Here is a 16,869-nt window from a genome sequence, read left to right on the forward strand (position 1 = left end):
TGTTCCCTTTATTTTCTACAAACAGATATGAAGTCATGCTTCTAATTCTTAAATTCTAAAAAGTCTCCGCTTGTGGATACATGTGATGTGAAGTTCACATGTATCCAAAAGCAAGCTGACCAGTCCTGCTTCAGAATGAAGTTGAGATCCACGTCCTCAATTTAACTTAATACTTTATCTTTTACAACCTGTACACAGAAATACAAAAATAAATAAATATAGACAAAATGGAAATAAACACACAAAGAAATAAATACATATGCAACTATTTAAATAAAGAAATTAGTAAATGTAGAAATACAGAAAAAAGTTAATTCAGTAAATTAAGTCACACAAAGCAATGAGTGACTTAAGCTGTCTTCCAAAAAAACAGAAGCAAGGACTTGAAATAAAGCCTTCATAGACTGAAGATGCAGTAACAAGAAATTAACCAGAGGTGAATTCATGGATTTATTTTTGAATTTATTTGAAGATTTTATTTATTGTTTATTACACATATCTTGTCATTGTTTAAAATTATAGAAGTGCAAAGCAGGCTCTTAAGTGTTATAGAAACAGCAGTAGCTCCTGACCCAGCCCAAGCTCTCGATGAAGAAAAAATTAAAATGGGAAGAAACCTCAGGAAAGGCATTTCAAAGAGAGATCCCCTCTCCACGGATGGCTGGGGGTGCTACAGGAAGGTGCTGCTGTTGTTGTTTTTGTTCATTTAGTTATTTTTAGTTTCTCTTCATCTTATGTTGTATTTTATGTTCTACATTTATGGGTTTTTTTTTCTCATTATTCTCATCATTACGACCTGATAAGATAGTTAGGGTGTAATAATAACGTTAATATCCCAACTAATTCACTTCTCAACTATTCTCAATGATTTATGATTAATTGGCCATCGCTTTTAGATTGTCGTAATTATTATTTTTAAGTTAATTAAATCTTCCTTTTATCTTAAAAGCCTGCTGAACTGTATTGTTGTCATGATTTGGTCTGTTGTTGTATGTTGGTGTTGTTAGTTGTTGGATGTTTGGATGTCAGTGTTTCCCAGTGTCTCCTCCCTGTGCTTACCAGTTTTTTCCTCGTAGCTCCTTTTGTTAAAAAGTATGTTTTTTGTTTGCCCTCTGACTTTTTGTTTAAAATGAATAGTTTGTTTTCTGCACGAGTCCTCCGCTTTGTTTTTTGAAGAACCTTGACAATTGTTTTCTATTTTGTTACTTTTAAGTAATGCCAATTCAGATTATAGTTGAGAAGTTTAGAAAAAGGTCAATTTAAGCTATTAAGATTAAAACTAACTTCACCATTTGGACATTTTTAGATTAGCTAATTAGAATCCTATTGAAATTGCAATAGGGAAATTAAGTCCAAATGAATGATGAGTTGAGTTAGTGTATATGTGTGTGCGTGTGTGTGAGATGGTTTATCTTAACCAAGGGTGAAGCTTCAGTTCCTCCAACGTTGGGCGCTCCTCTGGGGCCTTGGTCAAACACGTCCGTAGGAAATCCTGGCAATCTGTAGAGAAAGATGGAAAATACAGATGAAGATGACAGCTTCACTGACAATCACAATATGAACTATTAGGAGCAGATTTAGTGTTAAGTTCTTATGACATGTTAGCATGAGTATGCTTTACTTGCCTTCAGAAAGTCTTTTGCTGATTCTCAGCCTTTTTCCCAGGAACCTGTTGGTCTCGAACGCTGCCCTTTTGTGTAGACAGTCATACAGGACTACACCAAGCTGCCACACTGTAGTGGGGCCTGCCTTGTACGTGCAACGTTCATACCACTCTGGAGGCACGTGAGCAGAAGTTCCTACAAAATAAAAACAGAAACGTTAGGTTGAAGAAGAGGCAATACTTTGTTTGGAATATCAGAGTAATAGAAAGATAATTCAAAGAAGAGCATGCGTAAGAGCTAGACATCTTACCATAGAAGATGCGAAAGAAGGATCCTTCTTTGACAAAACAGCTCAGTCCAAAGTCGATGAGTCGAACACCTGGAACATCAGATCCAGACTCGATGAGGATATTTTCCACCTTGATGTCACGGTGAAAGATCATCTTATCCTCCAGTTCTTTTGCTGCATCCACAAGCTGTGTCAGTATGATCTGTCAGAGAGAGAGAGAGAGAGAGACAAAGAAAGAGAGGGGTTAGGCATATATACATGATACATGGAGTAATAAATGTGTCCTTATATTGAGGCAACCGAACAAAAGCAACACTTTTGCTATTTGCAAAGTTGCTACAGAGGTCAGTGCAGGTTTTGAGTTTGTTCCACTGCAGGTTGAGTTCCCGCAGTGGAACAAAAACATTTGTTCAACAACAAGGATCTTCAAACTTACCTTTGCCTCTTCTTCCTGTAGGGCCCCTCCTTTGTCCCGGGTGTAATTTAAGAGATCTTTAGAGGGGACTGGTCTCTCCAGAACCAGTATCAGCTCCTCGTCAAGATCGTACCAGTCCAGTAGTGACACGGATGCTGACGTCCCCACTGATCCAGGTGTTCCAGACGCAAGCTTCTTCATTACCGCCACTTCAATTGAAACCTGGTTCCCACTCTGATCCTGAAATATCATAAAAAAAAGAAGGGTTAGGAAAGAGAAGCTCCATAGAGTCTTTGATAACCGTAATACATTCATAATGAATTCATTATGTTAGTGCAGTTATTAAAATCAAGGATCTTAGGAAGAATTCACTTACCGTGTGTTTGCAGACAACGTTGTCCTTCGGGATGTGCTTGATCGCGACCTATAAGGCAAAAAAAAAGAAGGAAAAAGTTGTTACCACTTCCTGATCATATTTTATGTCGGTATTTATGTGTGAATGTGTGTGTGTATTTAAGTGTGAATTTGTGTATGTTTGTGTGTAACACTTACTGGTAAATTATCTGCTTTACGAAAGCCAGCAAACACAGATCCACAGCCTCCTGCGCCAAGCTTTTCCCCTTGCTTGTACTTGGTCTGGAATAAAGCTGACAAATCCTCTGTGCTTTCTGGTTTTGTCAAAGTCCTCTTCTTTTTGCTCGGCCCTTCTCCGTCAGCATTGAACTTTCTTTTGCGGCCCTTCTTGCTAACATCATTGAAAGCTACATTACTGCTGCTGTCCGTGTCTGTGGAGGTGGATGCTGACTCCAGGTCTTCCTGGCTAACTTCAAATCCCTTCCTCTTCTTCGTCACTGTCTCTGAGGGTCTCTCTCCATATTCTAGGACTTTCCTCTTCAACACCTTCACCCTCAAATCCTCCTCCTTTTTGTTTTGGGACTCAGTATCAGAGTACTTTGTCCTCTTTCTGGGGGCCTTGGTGTCAGGACTGGCCTTCCTTTTAGTTGGCTTAGGTGAGCCATCCATTGCAGAAGCTACAACCTGTTGATCTCTCCTTGGGGCTGGAGATTGAGGAGCCTTCATCTTCTGAGCCGAGTCATTTTTCATGATGATGTATTGAATTAATTTAAAATGATAAACTTCAGATTAGCGAGTGAATGATAATTAAACACTTGTTAACTAATGGAGTTAGTCTATCTGGAGTGACTGTAAAGGTTTGGTGACCTGAACATGGAATGTTCCAAAGCGCCTTTGAACCTCTGATGTCTGAATGTATGACATCATAATACTGTGTTCCAGAATTTGAAAGTTAGTTGTTATGAAGTTGCCATGGTTGCCAATTCTCCGTGATTCATTATATTATTTGAAATATCTTGGAATACTTTTTGAATGATTCATACTTAACTATAAATTAAAATCTTCCACTTGTGTTATATTATTTTTGTGTGTTTTATATGATCCTGGCTGCAAATTTCCCTTTAAGACACAATGACAACTAATTTTTAAACTTACTGATTGATAACTTGTCACACTTATGTAATAATTGTTGCAAAATTACCATAAAGATAACTCTACATGTACAAAAGGGACATCTAGACACACACACTTTTGTCCTGTTATATTGGCTTTCGAGAACAACATGTACTCAGTCCCAGCTGAGTCTGAATGACTGACTGTGTTCTCCGTCCTGCCCAGTTGCAAATCATGCTGGTTGTCTGGGAGGAAAACAAAGCTTGAGACCCAAGATGAAGGCAGAGACGGAGGCTCCCTTAAAAGCCAAACTATTTTCCAAGATTATTTTGCTTATTTTTGTAATTTTCTTCAATTCAGGTATGTAAAACCCTCTACTTTGACATTTTCTCGTATAAATAGATTGCATTGTTTTTCCAAACAGTGGTCTGATGTTTCACTGCTTGTTTATGCCATGCCCCTGAATGGCTTTGTAAAACTTTAGTTGATAGTTTTTATATGCAAATAACGGCAAATAAACAAGTTGTTTTTGCTTGATTTTTTTTTTTTTTTGGTCCAGTATTATTGAAGAATATTTTTTAAATCTCAGATTTAAAAAAAAATGATTTTGGGAAAACCCTTTAGGAAAAAAAAAACCTCATGCAGCAACCTCCGTGATGAAAAAAGATCACATTTTTAATAGAATATAATCTACAGTAGATCTGTGTCTGGACTTTGAAAATGCATACAAAGGGTCAGAAGAAAATGGGAACAACAATGCAAATATGGTTTTGATTTAAAGATGCATACTTCATATAAATTTCAAAAGAAAAGTTCCAGGTTTTCATAATACCGTCTGTGTTTTGTAGTTCTATGCATATTATATTAAAATGTTCAATATTACCACCAATTATGCAGGGTTAAACTGGCAAAGCTCTGACTGGACATTACATCACAAAGGAGGTATTTGTTGTTGGGGTGTTGGACTGTGTGGGTGCTTTTACAGTCTTGTGGACGCCCTTTGTGAGTAATACAGTAATTGTGCCTACAGCCTGTACCAGAATCAGTGTTGTCAGATGTTTAGTTATTTCAGCTGTGTCTCATCATTGTCCTGCTCCGGTTGCGGATAGCAGCAGAGTCACTGAGCTGTTCTGTTTCTGCAAAGCAAGCATGGCATCTGGATTGCCCCCAGTGCTCTTTTCATGAACTGCCAAGAAGGAAATTTGAACAGACAATCCCAGCTTTTGTTGGCTCATGCTGGCCCATCCGAAGGACTGACAGCTGTAACTATGGTTATTTGAATGTACCATGCAAACTGGCTCATGTATAAACCAGTGATGGGGCGTGCTGTCTATACACTAGCCTTCACATGACTATCTGTATCTCTCAATGCATTTTTACAAAACACAAAAAAATGCCATGCACAGAAGTGAGGGCATTTTGCAGGAAGTGATGTTTTCTTCTTGAGTCACGTGCAAAATGTGAAAGTTCGGCTGGTGGATCAGCTTATAGTAAAATGAGGATCAAATAGAGGTGGCTATAAATACACAAACACTAATACTGCAGACTTTTGAATTCCCCTGTTTTTCTTCTTCAACTCTTTTATCAATTCTGCAGGTGGGGTGCTGGCAGTAAATATGACCATCCCCAACACTCTCATTAGAGGAACAGTAGGAGGGGAGGCCCTACTATCCGTCCGCTACAACAGTTTCAGTCTCGACCTGCCGGTCATCAAGTGGCAACTCAGAAGGGAAAAATCTGTCACTGTTGTCCAGTCCATTGGAACGGACATCATCGGGACCCTGAGGCCTGAGTATCGTGACCGCATCCTTGTGTTTGAGAACGGGACTCTGCTCCTCCACAACCTCCGACTCTTTGATGACGGAACTTATGATGTGGAGATCTCCATCACAGATGATACCTTTACAGGAGAGGGCAGCATCACTCTCACTGTGGATGGTAGGACTACAAATGTTATTGTTTGATCTTAAAATGAATTAAAAGGTACTATCACATCGATGCATCTTTTGTCTGAACCAATTTCAATAACAACATGCTTCTCTGTATGACTAAGATGCAAGTCCAACTAAAACTGTGAAGTTATAATAACATAATGTCTCACCACATATAGTGTACAGAAGCATATTGCTGCCATACAAAAAAAGGAAAACACATCAGTATCATGTTATACAATGGTGTATACTGGTTTTAACAGTTGTTTTTCACCCTTTAATTGGATACTTTGACGCGATAGCAAGATGTTTTTGCATGCTAATGCCATTCAACATTGCAGGTAAATATATCACAGGTAGGTAGTCTCCACCAGAAGCTGAACTTTCTTGTTATATCTTGAAACATTAAACATTATAACATGATAATAGTATTTTTGTAACAAGAAAACATGTCTAATGACTACATGATAAGTTACTTTGTAAATGTGGAAATATATTGTTATAAATGAAAAACATTTTGTCAGAATGGGAAACTTCTCAGATTATTACTCGTTACACAACAATTAGTTTTGACCAAGCAATCTGCTTACCAACAGTCTAGTTTCAGTGAAATTGTGGAACTACAGTTGAGTTGGTGGAAGAATAGCATATATATGCTAAAATAATTCTGTCGACTGTCTCCTTTACTCAGAGGCTATATCTAGGCCCTACATCCACATGGAGAGTTCTTCAGTACTGGAGCTCAGCCAAAACGTCATCCTCAACTGCTCCCATGACAATGGAACCAGGACGACATACAGGTGGTTCAAAGGGGGAAAGCCACTCTCCAATGTGACGAGATTCCTGTTATCACCTGATCAGAAGCTCTTGACCATCACACGGGTGTTGATGGCAGACGATGACATTTATACCTGCGCAGTGGAGAATCCTGTTGGCAATATGACCAGCCTGCCTCTACGGCTTACTGTCTACAGTAAGTGATACTGTAATTCTTTGCTTCGTGGCATAAGGGAAACACAAAAAGCCTATCCAAGCACGAGACAATATATTTTACTTAATCAATTTAATATTATATTTATATTTTCAGATTCTATTAAGCATTGAAAGATAGCTGAAAGTCAAAATCTCTGTGCCCAGAAGAACAATGCTAATTCGATGATAACTTAAAAAAAGAAACATGGCTTTATGAAAATAGACTATTCTTTTGGCCATTTTTGCTTTTATTTGCTAGGGAAAGATAAGAGGAACTATGGGGAGAGAGACTTGGGGATATCATGCGCCAATTGGCCCCATCTGAGTTGAACCAGCAGTCAGTGTATTGAGGACTGTAACATCTATATATGAGACATCTGCTCTGCCAACTGAGCTATGCCAGCATCCTGGGCTATATATGCCAGATTTCATTAATGTCCAAAGAATCGTAAAGGTTTTTTTGCTCAGAGGATTACAAACATTACAATATTTAATGCCTTTACAAACAACTGCAGGTGCATCAAGAAGAACATTTAGAGTATTTAGTGGCAGCTGTGGTTCAGTGGTAGAGTCAGTTGTCTCTCAACCAGAAGGTAAGGGGTTCAATCCTCAGGTCCTGCAGTCACATGCCCCATGTGTCCTTAAGCAAGACACTTATCCCCAAATTGCTCTCGCTGCTTTGTCAGCAGTGTCACTTTACATAACAACCTCCACCATCAGTGTGTGAATGGGTAGGTGTGACCTGTGACCTATTCACCATTTGACCTTAGCTGGTCAAATGTATTCTTTGGATCACCTTAGATATATGCAAAGAAAATGCTGATGAAAGTCTATAACAAAATGTTTAAACAATTCAGTCTGGACAGGAGAAGTCGAATCAGAAACATCGCTGAAAGTAGTTGTACCCTAAAAATGTACAAAAAAAGATTCAAATGAATTAATTTTCTCATTTACTGGTGAATTACTCTTCATTTTGCATATTCTACTAGGAAGAAGTTCCCTCTACATCATCCTGTCCACTGGCGGCATCTTTGTTCTCATCACCTTGGTAACAGTATGTGCCTGTTGGACACCATCCAAAAAGTAAGAGTTGCTAAGGCTTTAAAATGAAAACTAAACAAACTAATTACAATTTAAAACAGGCAGGTCCAGGGTGCAACAAAATACCTTATAACTATTCAATGATTACCTTTAACAGGACAAAACCTCCACAAAGAAAGCCTCTCCCTAGGCTCTATGATCACTGTCATCACTCACCAATCAAGCATGCAGGTGTAGTATAGTCATACTGAATTTACTTCTACATTGATTAAAGTTATTATACCAAGTGATCAGCTAATTTCTTATAATGTCAATGAATCCCTTTTGAGAAATGTGAATGACTGAATGTTTTATGTTTCGCTTCAGATGACCTATTTCCAAAAAATACAGAGCACAATGGAATAAATGCTGTAACTTCTCTCTACATCCTGCAGCAAAAGGTATCTCACATCAGAACCATGTTTTTTTTAAATACATTCTGTTATTCAGTTTAAGTGGCATAAAGAAATCAGAAGCAATTTAAGCCTCTGTCATTATAAAACATTTTTTAGAGTTCTGCTTTTAATACAGGGATATCTGTTATTGAATAAAAAAAATGTTTTACTTAAAGATTACTTATTAGGCTGACCCCACTTTTAAAATTCACCTAGTGTTACAATTCTGGATGGCCAAATTAAATGTTGGCAAAGTTTTAGATAATGGTAAACGTATGTTAGAGTAATCCCGAGATGAGTCTGCAGAGAACGCTAAATGACTTGTCCTGCTAAATACAGTTAAAGTGAGACTTTGATGAGCTTTAGCGTCTACGTAGGCAAGTGTAGCAGTTTTCATTGGCTGTTCTATCATAGCAACCCTGCCCTGAGAAGGCTTCCAGAGAGTTGACCAATCAAAATAAAGTGGGCATAATTTTAACATTAAACTGACTTCATACTTGGGGGCTAGCAGGATAATGACTGCTTAAGTCCAGGTAAACACATTTAGAAATTTGTGCAATGAATGTGTAAAAGGCGCTTACGTATGGACCCACAAATTCTCCAGCCTAAATGATTGTCACTAATAGGCAACTAATGAGACTGACAAAGGTCATTGAGTGCTTAAATGAGGGGGTATAGGAGTCTTTTACTTTACATATGTACATACTATTTAAATAAATTGGAACTATGTTTGCCTGTGTTATCGTTAGCAGGGAATGTATTTTTGCTGAAGTTGTACTGTTTTGCAGGACCCCTCCATGGATGACTCATCAAGCAACAGTATTGGATCACCTTCTGAACTTGATAACCCGCCTTGCTACACCAGTTCCCCCAGCTACAACAGTTGTCTTAACCAGCCAACCATATCCCCTACCCACTCCTCATACAAGTATATCTGAAATCCCAGATTCAAGTCTCCACATTACTGCAAATGAGAGATCAGGTTGACATACTGCCTACTGCTCTGACTCTGGAAACATCTTTCTTTGTCTTCCCTGGTTTTAGAAAAGATCCCAACCATTTTCCATGCATGGTTTTATAATAATGTAATTTCAGTTCACTGACATTTCATCAATGAAGTTAACTACAACATAAATGAAAAGCCAAATCTGAGTAATTGCATGGAGTTTTTTCCAGAAGAAGATGAGGGGTCAGTAAGATTCAAGTGTAAAACTGCAGTGTGTTTAAGACATGTTATTTCTGATGAACTTAATTTTCCATCAAAGTCATTACAGAACAAGACTGGGTTTGTTGGGTATGTTATATGTAGAAAGTCTAAAATAGAAAAAAAAAAAACAACCACGGATAAATTACTTTTATAGTGTTGTGATAGTATGATATATTGATATTGTTGTGAATTAAATTCAGAAGAAACTTTTAAATATTTTGTGAGCAATTGTAAATAACAGATTTTTGTATGGATGACGTAATTGCGTTTCAGTGAAGAAGCTATGTTGCAGGAGGAACAATTGTCTTTCAGGTTTTGTACAATTGTAATAAAATGTGAAATTTTAAGAATATCTTTAAGCCGTGTCTTAACCTAAATCTGTCTCTCATAATCTGTGTTTTTATTTGTTTAACCTGCTCTTACTGGCTGTCATTGTTTAAGTGGATAAATGTTTACAAATTATATATTGGGTTATATACATAAATGCACTAACGTCATGAAAGAAAACATTTAAATTAAGCAAAACTTGATGCAGCAAATTAACCAATAACCCATGTGCTGACAGGAAAGGAGTTAAAGTTGTATGAATTAGTAAATAACTCATATATTCATTTCTGCAGTTAAATACAAAAGTCCAATATTGTGAGAATTTGATCAATGCCAAACCGTCATCAAAGACGTGTAGTTCATAACTCAATTTGTTTGAAAGAATAGAAATATTGTCCTGGTCAGATTGTTTGTAATGCTCCATCTAAATAAGAGCTTAAGACACCTTGTGATGAATGTGTGTGGGAAGATTTAAGCGGGGTTGGTTAGTTGGCATTATAGCTTGTTATAGTCGCTACCCTTCCCTGGTATACACTGTCTGCTCTCTTCGAGCTAAGTTAGTAGAGTTGAACTGTAGGATGGTAAAACAGTCTTCCTTAAGTTGCAGGAAGTCGAAGATCGTTCTTTTTTGTTGACAACCAATATTGTGAGCCTGGTTGGAGTGGATGGATGACAAATCGTCATCAAAGCCATGCAATTCATGACTCAACTTGATGGGTGAATAAAAAAATTGTCCCTGTCAGATGGTTTGAATTCTTTCTGTTAATCTAACGGAAATGAGGGGCTTTTGTCATCATTGTGGGTATATTCCTTTGTCATTTCGATTTGAAACACATTGATATAGTTTTGCTTTCAGGTAGGGGTGATGGGGGAAATTATTTTGTAACCCCCATAAAATTGACATGTATAATTAATTGCTAGATGGCGCCATGAGAATGTGTAGCGTGTGTGATTTTTACTTCATGCTAGTAGGAAAGTGAAAGTAAACAGCCCGCCTGAACTGATTGAAGGAGACACACCAGGCGTTTTTGTGAACATTTTGCCTGAAGTTTTTATGTTTAAACAGAGTAGAACCTCTTATATTCCTGGACTGTAGACCAGAGCATTGTTTTTCTTTGGGACATTGATGTTTTGTTTTTGATTTATTATTGACTCTCTGGTGAGTTAAGGTCTGAATAGTAGCATTTAAGATAGCGATTAGCCACGTGGTTTTAAGTCGTGTATTTGATTTTCGAATATTATAAACCAATCACAGATATTTATGTTAACATGTCAAAGAGGTTTTCTAAGTTTAATAAGTAAACTCATGTCTTTGAAAACATGAGTTTTGAAAATGACATTGCTAGTAGTCTTTGAAAATGACATTGCTAAACGCAATTTTGTGATTAACATGTATAAGAGAGTCATGGGTTTTACTTCTAGCATTATTCACAGAATGTAAACCATCTAAACATAAGAAGTGCAATAATTTAGACTTATGTAATTTTGTAAATTCACAAGTGAAAAGGTATAATGTATGTTTAAAACACATTTAATTCATTTTATAAGTAAATTGAGTTAAGTTACCTTCAAAGAGATCGAGATTAAGAACTAAGGTCACAGAGTGATAAAGGAATTATTGTACAACAAGTAATGAGATATTTCCCCTGCGATTTGCATGTACATTTTTTTTCTACCCCTTGTTTCTTCTGAGTCTGAGACTATTCCTGAAGCGAGGTGACCCAGTGTCAAGCCAGAATCCATTCCACGATCAGGAAGACAGTCCAGCTTATTAACAATTGTCCTGGAGTATCAAGAACGTTACTTCTGTAAAATAAGCGCATTAAATCTCATTCATGCTAAACACTACTTGGGTAGAGAAAAAACTACTGTATAACAAAAACACAAACTTAAACACAACACACCTGAACTTAATAGGAACAAAAAGAACTTTGATCTTTAAAAAATCCAAATTGTATATGGACTGACAAAAAAACAGAAACCAAAGGACGAAGAAAAACAAAGTCTTGTATAAGATTGTTTTTGTGATCCATGATTGCTGTATGCTTTTCTCCTTGATCAAACCTGTATTTAGTAGGTAAATAGGTAATTTTGTTGAGGTGTGATACTAGGTCATAGCAGACTGCAAATTCATCAGTGTGCTAATACACAGTGGTATCCCTGTCGGATGGTCTGTTGCTTTGAAATTTGGTTCAACTCCGACTCGAAGGATGTGCTTTTCAATGATATCAAATATTGTGAGCCTGCTTTCATTGGATGGATGAGGAATGTCACTGTCAGCTGCTTTGAATTCTTTCGGTTTATCTATGGGAAATGATGGGATTTGGTCACCATTGTGTGTCTATTTCTTTGTAATTTCAATTTGAAACAAATTGAGATAGTTTTGCTTTCAGGTAGGGGTGATGGGGGAAATGATTTGTTGTCATTTTTGTTTGTAAAAGTCGATGTACACCCCTGGAAATAATCACTGCATGTTCCCTTCGATAGCTCAGTTGGTAGAGCGGAGGACTGTAGGGTTGTAAATCAGAAATCCTTAGGTCGCTGGTTGAACTTGAGCTCGAAGGATGTGTTGTTTGTTGATGTCCAAAAGCCTGGTTTGATTGAATGGATTAGGAATGTGCCTGTCAGCTGCTTTGAAATCTTTCAGTTTATCCATGGGAAATGATGGGATTTTGTCATCATTGTGTGTCTGTTCCTTTGTCATCTCGATTTGAAACAAATTGAAATAGTTTTGCTTTCAGGTAGGGGTGATGGGGGAAATGATTTGTTGTCATTTTTGTTTGTAAATGTGGATGTACACCCCTGTAAATAATCACCAATCAAGGGAACATGCAGTGATTATTTACAGGGGTGTACATGGATAAACTGAAAGATTTCAAAGCAGCTGACAGTTTATCCATGGGAAATGATGGGATTTTGTTTGTAAAAGTCGATGTACACCCCTGTAAATAATCACTGCATGTTCCCTTTGATAGCTCAGTTGGTAGAGTGGAGGACTGTAGGGTTGTAAATCAGAAGTCCTTAGGTTGCTGGTTCAACTCGAGCTCAAAGGATGTGTTGTTTGTTGATGTTCAAAAGCCTGGTTTGATTGAATGGATTAGGAATGTGCCTGTCAGCTGCTTTGAAATCTTTCAGTTTATCCATGGGAAATGATGGGATTTTGTCATCATTGTGTGTCTGTTCCTTAGTCATTTCAATTTGAAACAAATTGAGATAGTTTTGCTTTCAGGTAGGGGTGATGGGGGAAATGATTTGTTGTCATTTTTGTTTGTAAAAGTCGATGTACACCCCTGTAAATAATCACTGCATGTTCCCTTCGATAGCTCAGTTGGTAGTGCAGAGGGCTGTAGGGTTGTAAATCAGAAATCCTTAGGTCGCTGGTTGAACTTGAGCTCGAAGGATGTGTTGTTTGTTCATGTCCAAAAGCCTGGTTTGATTGAATGGATTAGGAATGTGCCTGTCAGCTGCTTTGAAATCTTTCAGTTTATCCATGGGAAATGATGGGATTTTGTCATCATTGTGTGTCTGTTCCTTTGTCATTTCGATTTGAAACAAATTGAAATAGTTTTGCTTTCAGGTAGGGGTGATGGGGGATGTTCCCTGTCCCCTGTCATTTTTGTTTGTAAAAGTCGATGTACACCCCTGTAAATAATCACTGCACGTTCCCTTTGATAGCTCAGTTGGTAGAGCGGAGGACTGTAGGGTTGTAAATCAGAAGTCCTTAGGGTGCTGGTTCAACTCGAGCTCGAAGGATGTGTTGTTTGTTGATGTTCAAAAGCCTGGTTTGATTGAATGGATTAGGAATGTGCCTGTCAGCTGCAAATTGAAATGCAAATTGAAATAGTTTTGCTTTCAGGTAGGGGTGATGGGGGAAATGATTTGTTGTCATTTTTGTTTGTAAATGTGGATGTACACCCCTGTAAATAATCACTGCATGTTCCCTTCGATAGTTCAGTTGGTAGCGCAGAGGGCTGTAGGGTTGTAAATCAGAAATCCTTAGGTCGCTGGTTCAACTCCGGCTCAAAGGATGTGTTCTTTGTTGATGTCAAAAAGCCTGGTTTGATTGAATGGATTAGGAATGTCCCTGTCAGCTGCTTTGAATTCTTTCAGTTTATCCATGGGAAATGATGGGATTTTGTCATCATTGTGTGTCTGTTCCTTTGTCATTTCGATTTGAAACAAATTGAAATAGTTTTGCTTTCAGGTAGGGGTGATGGGGGAAATGATTTGTTGTCATTTTTGTTTGTAAAAGTCGATGTACACCCCTGGAAATAATCACTGCATGTTCCCTTCGATAGCTCAGTTGGTAGAGCGGAGGACTGTAGGGTTGTAAATCAGAAATCCTTAGGTCGCTGGTTCAACTCCGGCTCGAAGGATGTGTTCTTTGTTGATGTCAATAAGCCTGGTTTGATTGAATGGATTAGGAATGTGCCGGTCAGCTGCTTTGAATTCTTTCTATGGGAAATGATGGGATTTTGTCATCATTGTGTGTCTGTTCCTTAGTCATTTCAATTTGAAACAAATTGAGATAGTTTTGCTTTCAGGTAGGGGTGATGGGGGAAATGATTTGTTGTCATTTTTGTTTGTAAAAGTCGATGTACACCCCTGTAAATAATCACTGCATGTTCCCTTCGATAGCTCAGATGACTGTAGGGTTGTAAATCAGAAATCCATAGGTTGCTGGTTCAACTCTGGCTTGAAGGATGTGTTCTTTGTTGATGTCCAAAAGCCTGGTTTGATTGAATGGATTAGGAATGTGCCTGTCAGCTGCTTTGAAATCTTTCAGTTTATCCATGGGAAATGATGGGATTTTGTCATCATTGTGTGTCTGTTCCTTTGTCATTTCGATTTGAAACAAATTGAAATAGTTTTGCTTTCAGGTAGGGGTGATGGGGGATGTTCCCTGTCCCCTGTCATTTTTGTTTGTAAAAGTCGATGTACACCCCTGGAAATAATCGCTGCATGTTCCCTTCGATAGCTCAGTTGGTAGAGCGGAGGACTGTAGGGTTGTAAATCAGAAATCCTTAGGTCGCTGGTTGAACTTGAGCTCGAAGGATGTGTTGTTTGTTGATGTCCAAAAGCCTGGTTTGATTGAATGGATTAGGAATGTGTCTGTCAGCTGCTTTGAAATCTTTCAGTTTATCCATGGGAAATGATGGGATTTTGTCATCATTGTGTGTCTGTTCCTTTGTCATTTCGATTTGAAACAAATTGAAATAGTTTTGCTTTCAGGTAGGGGTGATGGGGGAAATGATTTGTTGTCATTTTTGTTTGTAAATGGGGATGTACACCCCTGTAAATAATCACTGCATGTTCCCTTCGATAGCTCAGTTGGTAGAGCGGAGGACTGTAGGGTTGTAAATCAGAAATCCTTAGGTCGCTGGTTGAACTTGAGCTCGAAGGATGTGTTGTTTGTTGATGTCCAAAAGCCTGGTTTGATTGAATGGATTAGGAATGTGCCTGTCAGCTGCTTTGAAATCTTTCAGTTTATCCATGGGAAATGATGGGATTTTGTCATCATTGTGTGTCTGTTCCTTTGTCATTTCGATTTGAAACAAATTGAAATAGTTTTGCTTTCAGGTAGGGGTGATGGGGGATGTTCCCTGTCCCCTGTCCCCTGTCATTTTTGTTTGTAAAAGTCGATGTACACCCCTGGAAATAATCACTGCATGTTCCCTTTGATAGCTCAGTTGGTAGAGCGGAGGACTGTAGGGTTGTAAATCAGAAATCCTTAGGTCGCTGGTTGAACTTGAGCTCGAAGGATGTGTTGTTTGTTGATGTCCAAAAGCCTGGTTTGATTGAATGGATTAGGAATGTGCCTGTCAGCTGCTTTGAAATCTTTCAGTTTATCCATGGGAAATGATGGGATTTTGTCATCATTGTGTGTCTGTTCCTTTGTCATTTCGATTTGAAACAAATTGAAATAGTTTTGCTTTCAGGTAGGGGTGATGGGGGATGTTCCCTGTTTCCTGTCCCCTGTCATTTTTGTTTGTAAAAGTCGATGTACACCCCTGGAAATAATCACTGCATGTTCCCTTCGATAGCTCAGTTGGTAGAACGGAGGACTGTAGGGTTGTAAATCAGAAATCCTTAGGTCGCTGGTTCAACTCCGGCTCGAAGGATGTGTTCTTTGTTGATGGCAATAAGCCTGCTTTGATTGAACGGATTAGGAATGTGCCTGTCAGCTGCTTTGAAATCTTTCAGCTTATCCATGGGAAATGATGGGATTTTGTCATCATTGTGTGTCTGTTCCTTTGTCATCTCGATTTGAAACAAATTGAAATAGTTTTGCTTTCAGGTAGGGGTGATGGGGGAAATGATTTGTTGTCATTTTTGTTTGTAAATGTGGATGTACACCCCTGTAAATAATCACTGCATGTTCCCTTCGATAGCTCAGTTGGTAGAGCGGAGGACTGTAGGGTTGTAAATCAGAAATCCTTAGGTCGCTGGTTGAACTTGAGCTCGAAGGATGTGTTGTTTGTTGATGTCCAAAAGCCTGGTTTGATTGAATGGATTAGGAATGTGCCTGTCAGCTGCTTTGAAATCTTTCAGTTTATCCATGGGAAATGATGGGATTTTGTCATCATTGTGTGTCTGTTCCTTTGTCATTTCGATTTGAAACAAATTGAAATAGTTTTGCTTTCAGGTAGGGGTGATGGGGGATGTTCCCTGTCCCCTGTCATTTTTGTTTGTAAAAGTCGATGTACACCCCTGGAAATAATCACTGCATGTTCCCTTCGATAGCTCAGTTGGTAGAGCGGAGGACTGTAGGGTTATAAATCAGAAATCCTTAGGTCGCTGGTTCAACTCCGGCTCGAAGGATGTGTTCTTTGTTGATGTCAATAAGCCTGCTTTGATTGAATGGATTAGGAATGTGCCTGTCAGCTGCTTTGAAATCTTTCAGTTTATCCATGGGAAATGATGGGATTTTGTCATCATTGTGTGTCTGTTCCTTTGTCATCTCGATTTGAAACAAATTGAAATAGTTTTGCTTTCAGGTAGGGGTGATGGGGGAAATGATTTGTTGTCATTTTTGTTTGTAAATGTGGATGTACACCCCTGTAAATAATCACTGCATGTTCCCTTCGATAGCTCAGTTGGTAGAGCGGAGGACTGTAGGGTTGTAAATCAGAAATCCTTAGGTCGCTGGTTCAACTTCGGCTCGAAGGATGTGTTCTTTGT

At 38.3% G+C, this 16,869-nt stretch overlaps 1 protein-coding gene and 4 non-coding genes across 5 annotated transcripts; all 5 read left to right on the forward strand.

The window, feature by feature from the left end:
* The first annotated feature begins 3,972 nt into the window (after positions 1 to 3,972).
* Positions 3,973 to 9,712, forward strand: LOC109988934 (hepatic and glial cell adhesion molecule). The gene is made up of 7 exons (XM_020640544.3): positions 3,973 to 4,135; positions 5,372 to 5,713; positions 6,398 to 6,679; positions 7,668 to 7,761; positions 7,877 to 7,950; positions 8,086 to 8,159; positions 8,942 to 9,712. The coding sequence occupies exons 1-7, from the start codon at positions 4,051 to 4,053 to the stop codon at positions 9,089 to 9,091; spliced, it is 1,101 nt and encodes a 366-aa protein (XP_020496200.2). The 5' UTR covers positions 3,973 to 4,050; the 3' UTR covers positions 9,092 to 9,712.
* Positions 9,713 to 13,975: 4,263 nt separating this feature from the next.
* On the forward strand, positions 13,976 to 14,063 carry trnay-gua (transfer RNA tyrosine (anticodon GUA)). The gene is given in 2 exon segments: positions 13,976 to 14,012; positions 14,028 to 14,063. It is a non-coding gene; the product is annotated as a tRNA-Tyr (tRNA).
* Positions 14,064 to 15,721: 1,658 nt separating this feature from the next.
* Positions 15,722 to 15,809, forward strand: trnay-gua (transfer RNA tyrosine (anticodon GUA)). The gene is given in 2 exon segments: positions 15,722 to 15,758; positions 15,774 to 15,809. It is a non-coding gene; the product is annotated as a tRNA-Tyr (tRNA).
* Positions 15,810 to 16,421: 612 nt separating this feature from the next.
* trnay-gua (transfer RNA tyrosine (anticodon GUA)) lies at positions 16,422 to 16,509 on the forward strand. Its single transcript is given in 2 exon segments — positions 16,422 to 16,458; positions 16,474 to 16,509. It is a non-coding gene; the product is annotated as a tRNA-Tyr (tRNA).
* A 260-nt stretch (positions 16,510 to 16,769) lies between these two features.
* trnay-gua (transfer RNA tyrosine (anticodon GUA)) lies at positions 16,770 to 16,857 on the forward strand. The gene is given in 2 exon segments: positions 16,770 to 16,806; positions 16,822 to 16,857. It is a non-coding gene; the product is annotated as a tRNA-Tyr (tRNA).
* Positions 16,858 to 16,869: the final 12 nt, after the last annotated feature.

Source organism: Labrus bergylta, chromosome 14 (genome assembly GCF_963930695.1).
Source record: "Labrus bergylta chromosome 14, fLabBer1.1, whole genome shotgun sequence".
Classification (NCBI taxonomy): domain Eukaryota; kingdom Metazoa; phylum Chordata; class Actinopteri; order Labriformes; family Labridae; genus Labrus; species Labrus bergylta.

What these genes read in the sequence shown, in the direction of transcription:
- LOC109988934 (XM_020640544.3), top strand. Translation starts at nt 4,051, where the DNA reads ATGAAGGCAGAGACGGAGGCTCCCTTAAAAGCCAAACTATTTTCCAAG. An exon ending in TGTAATTTTCTTCAATTCAG is followed by an intron (nt 4,136 to 5,371) that starts GTATGTAAAACC and finishes TCAATTCTGCAG; the next exon opens with GTGGGGTGCTGGCAGTAAAT. An exon ending in TCTACATCCTGCAGCAAAAG is followed by an intron (nt 8,160 to 8,941) that starts GTATCTCACATC and finishes ACTGTTTTGCAG; the next exon opens with GACCCCTCCATGGATGACTC.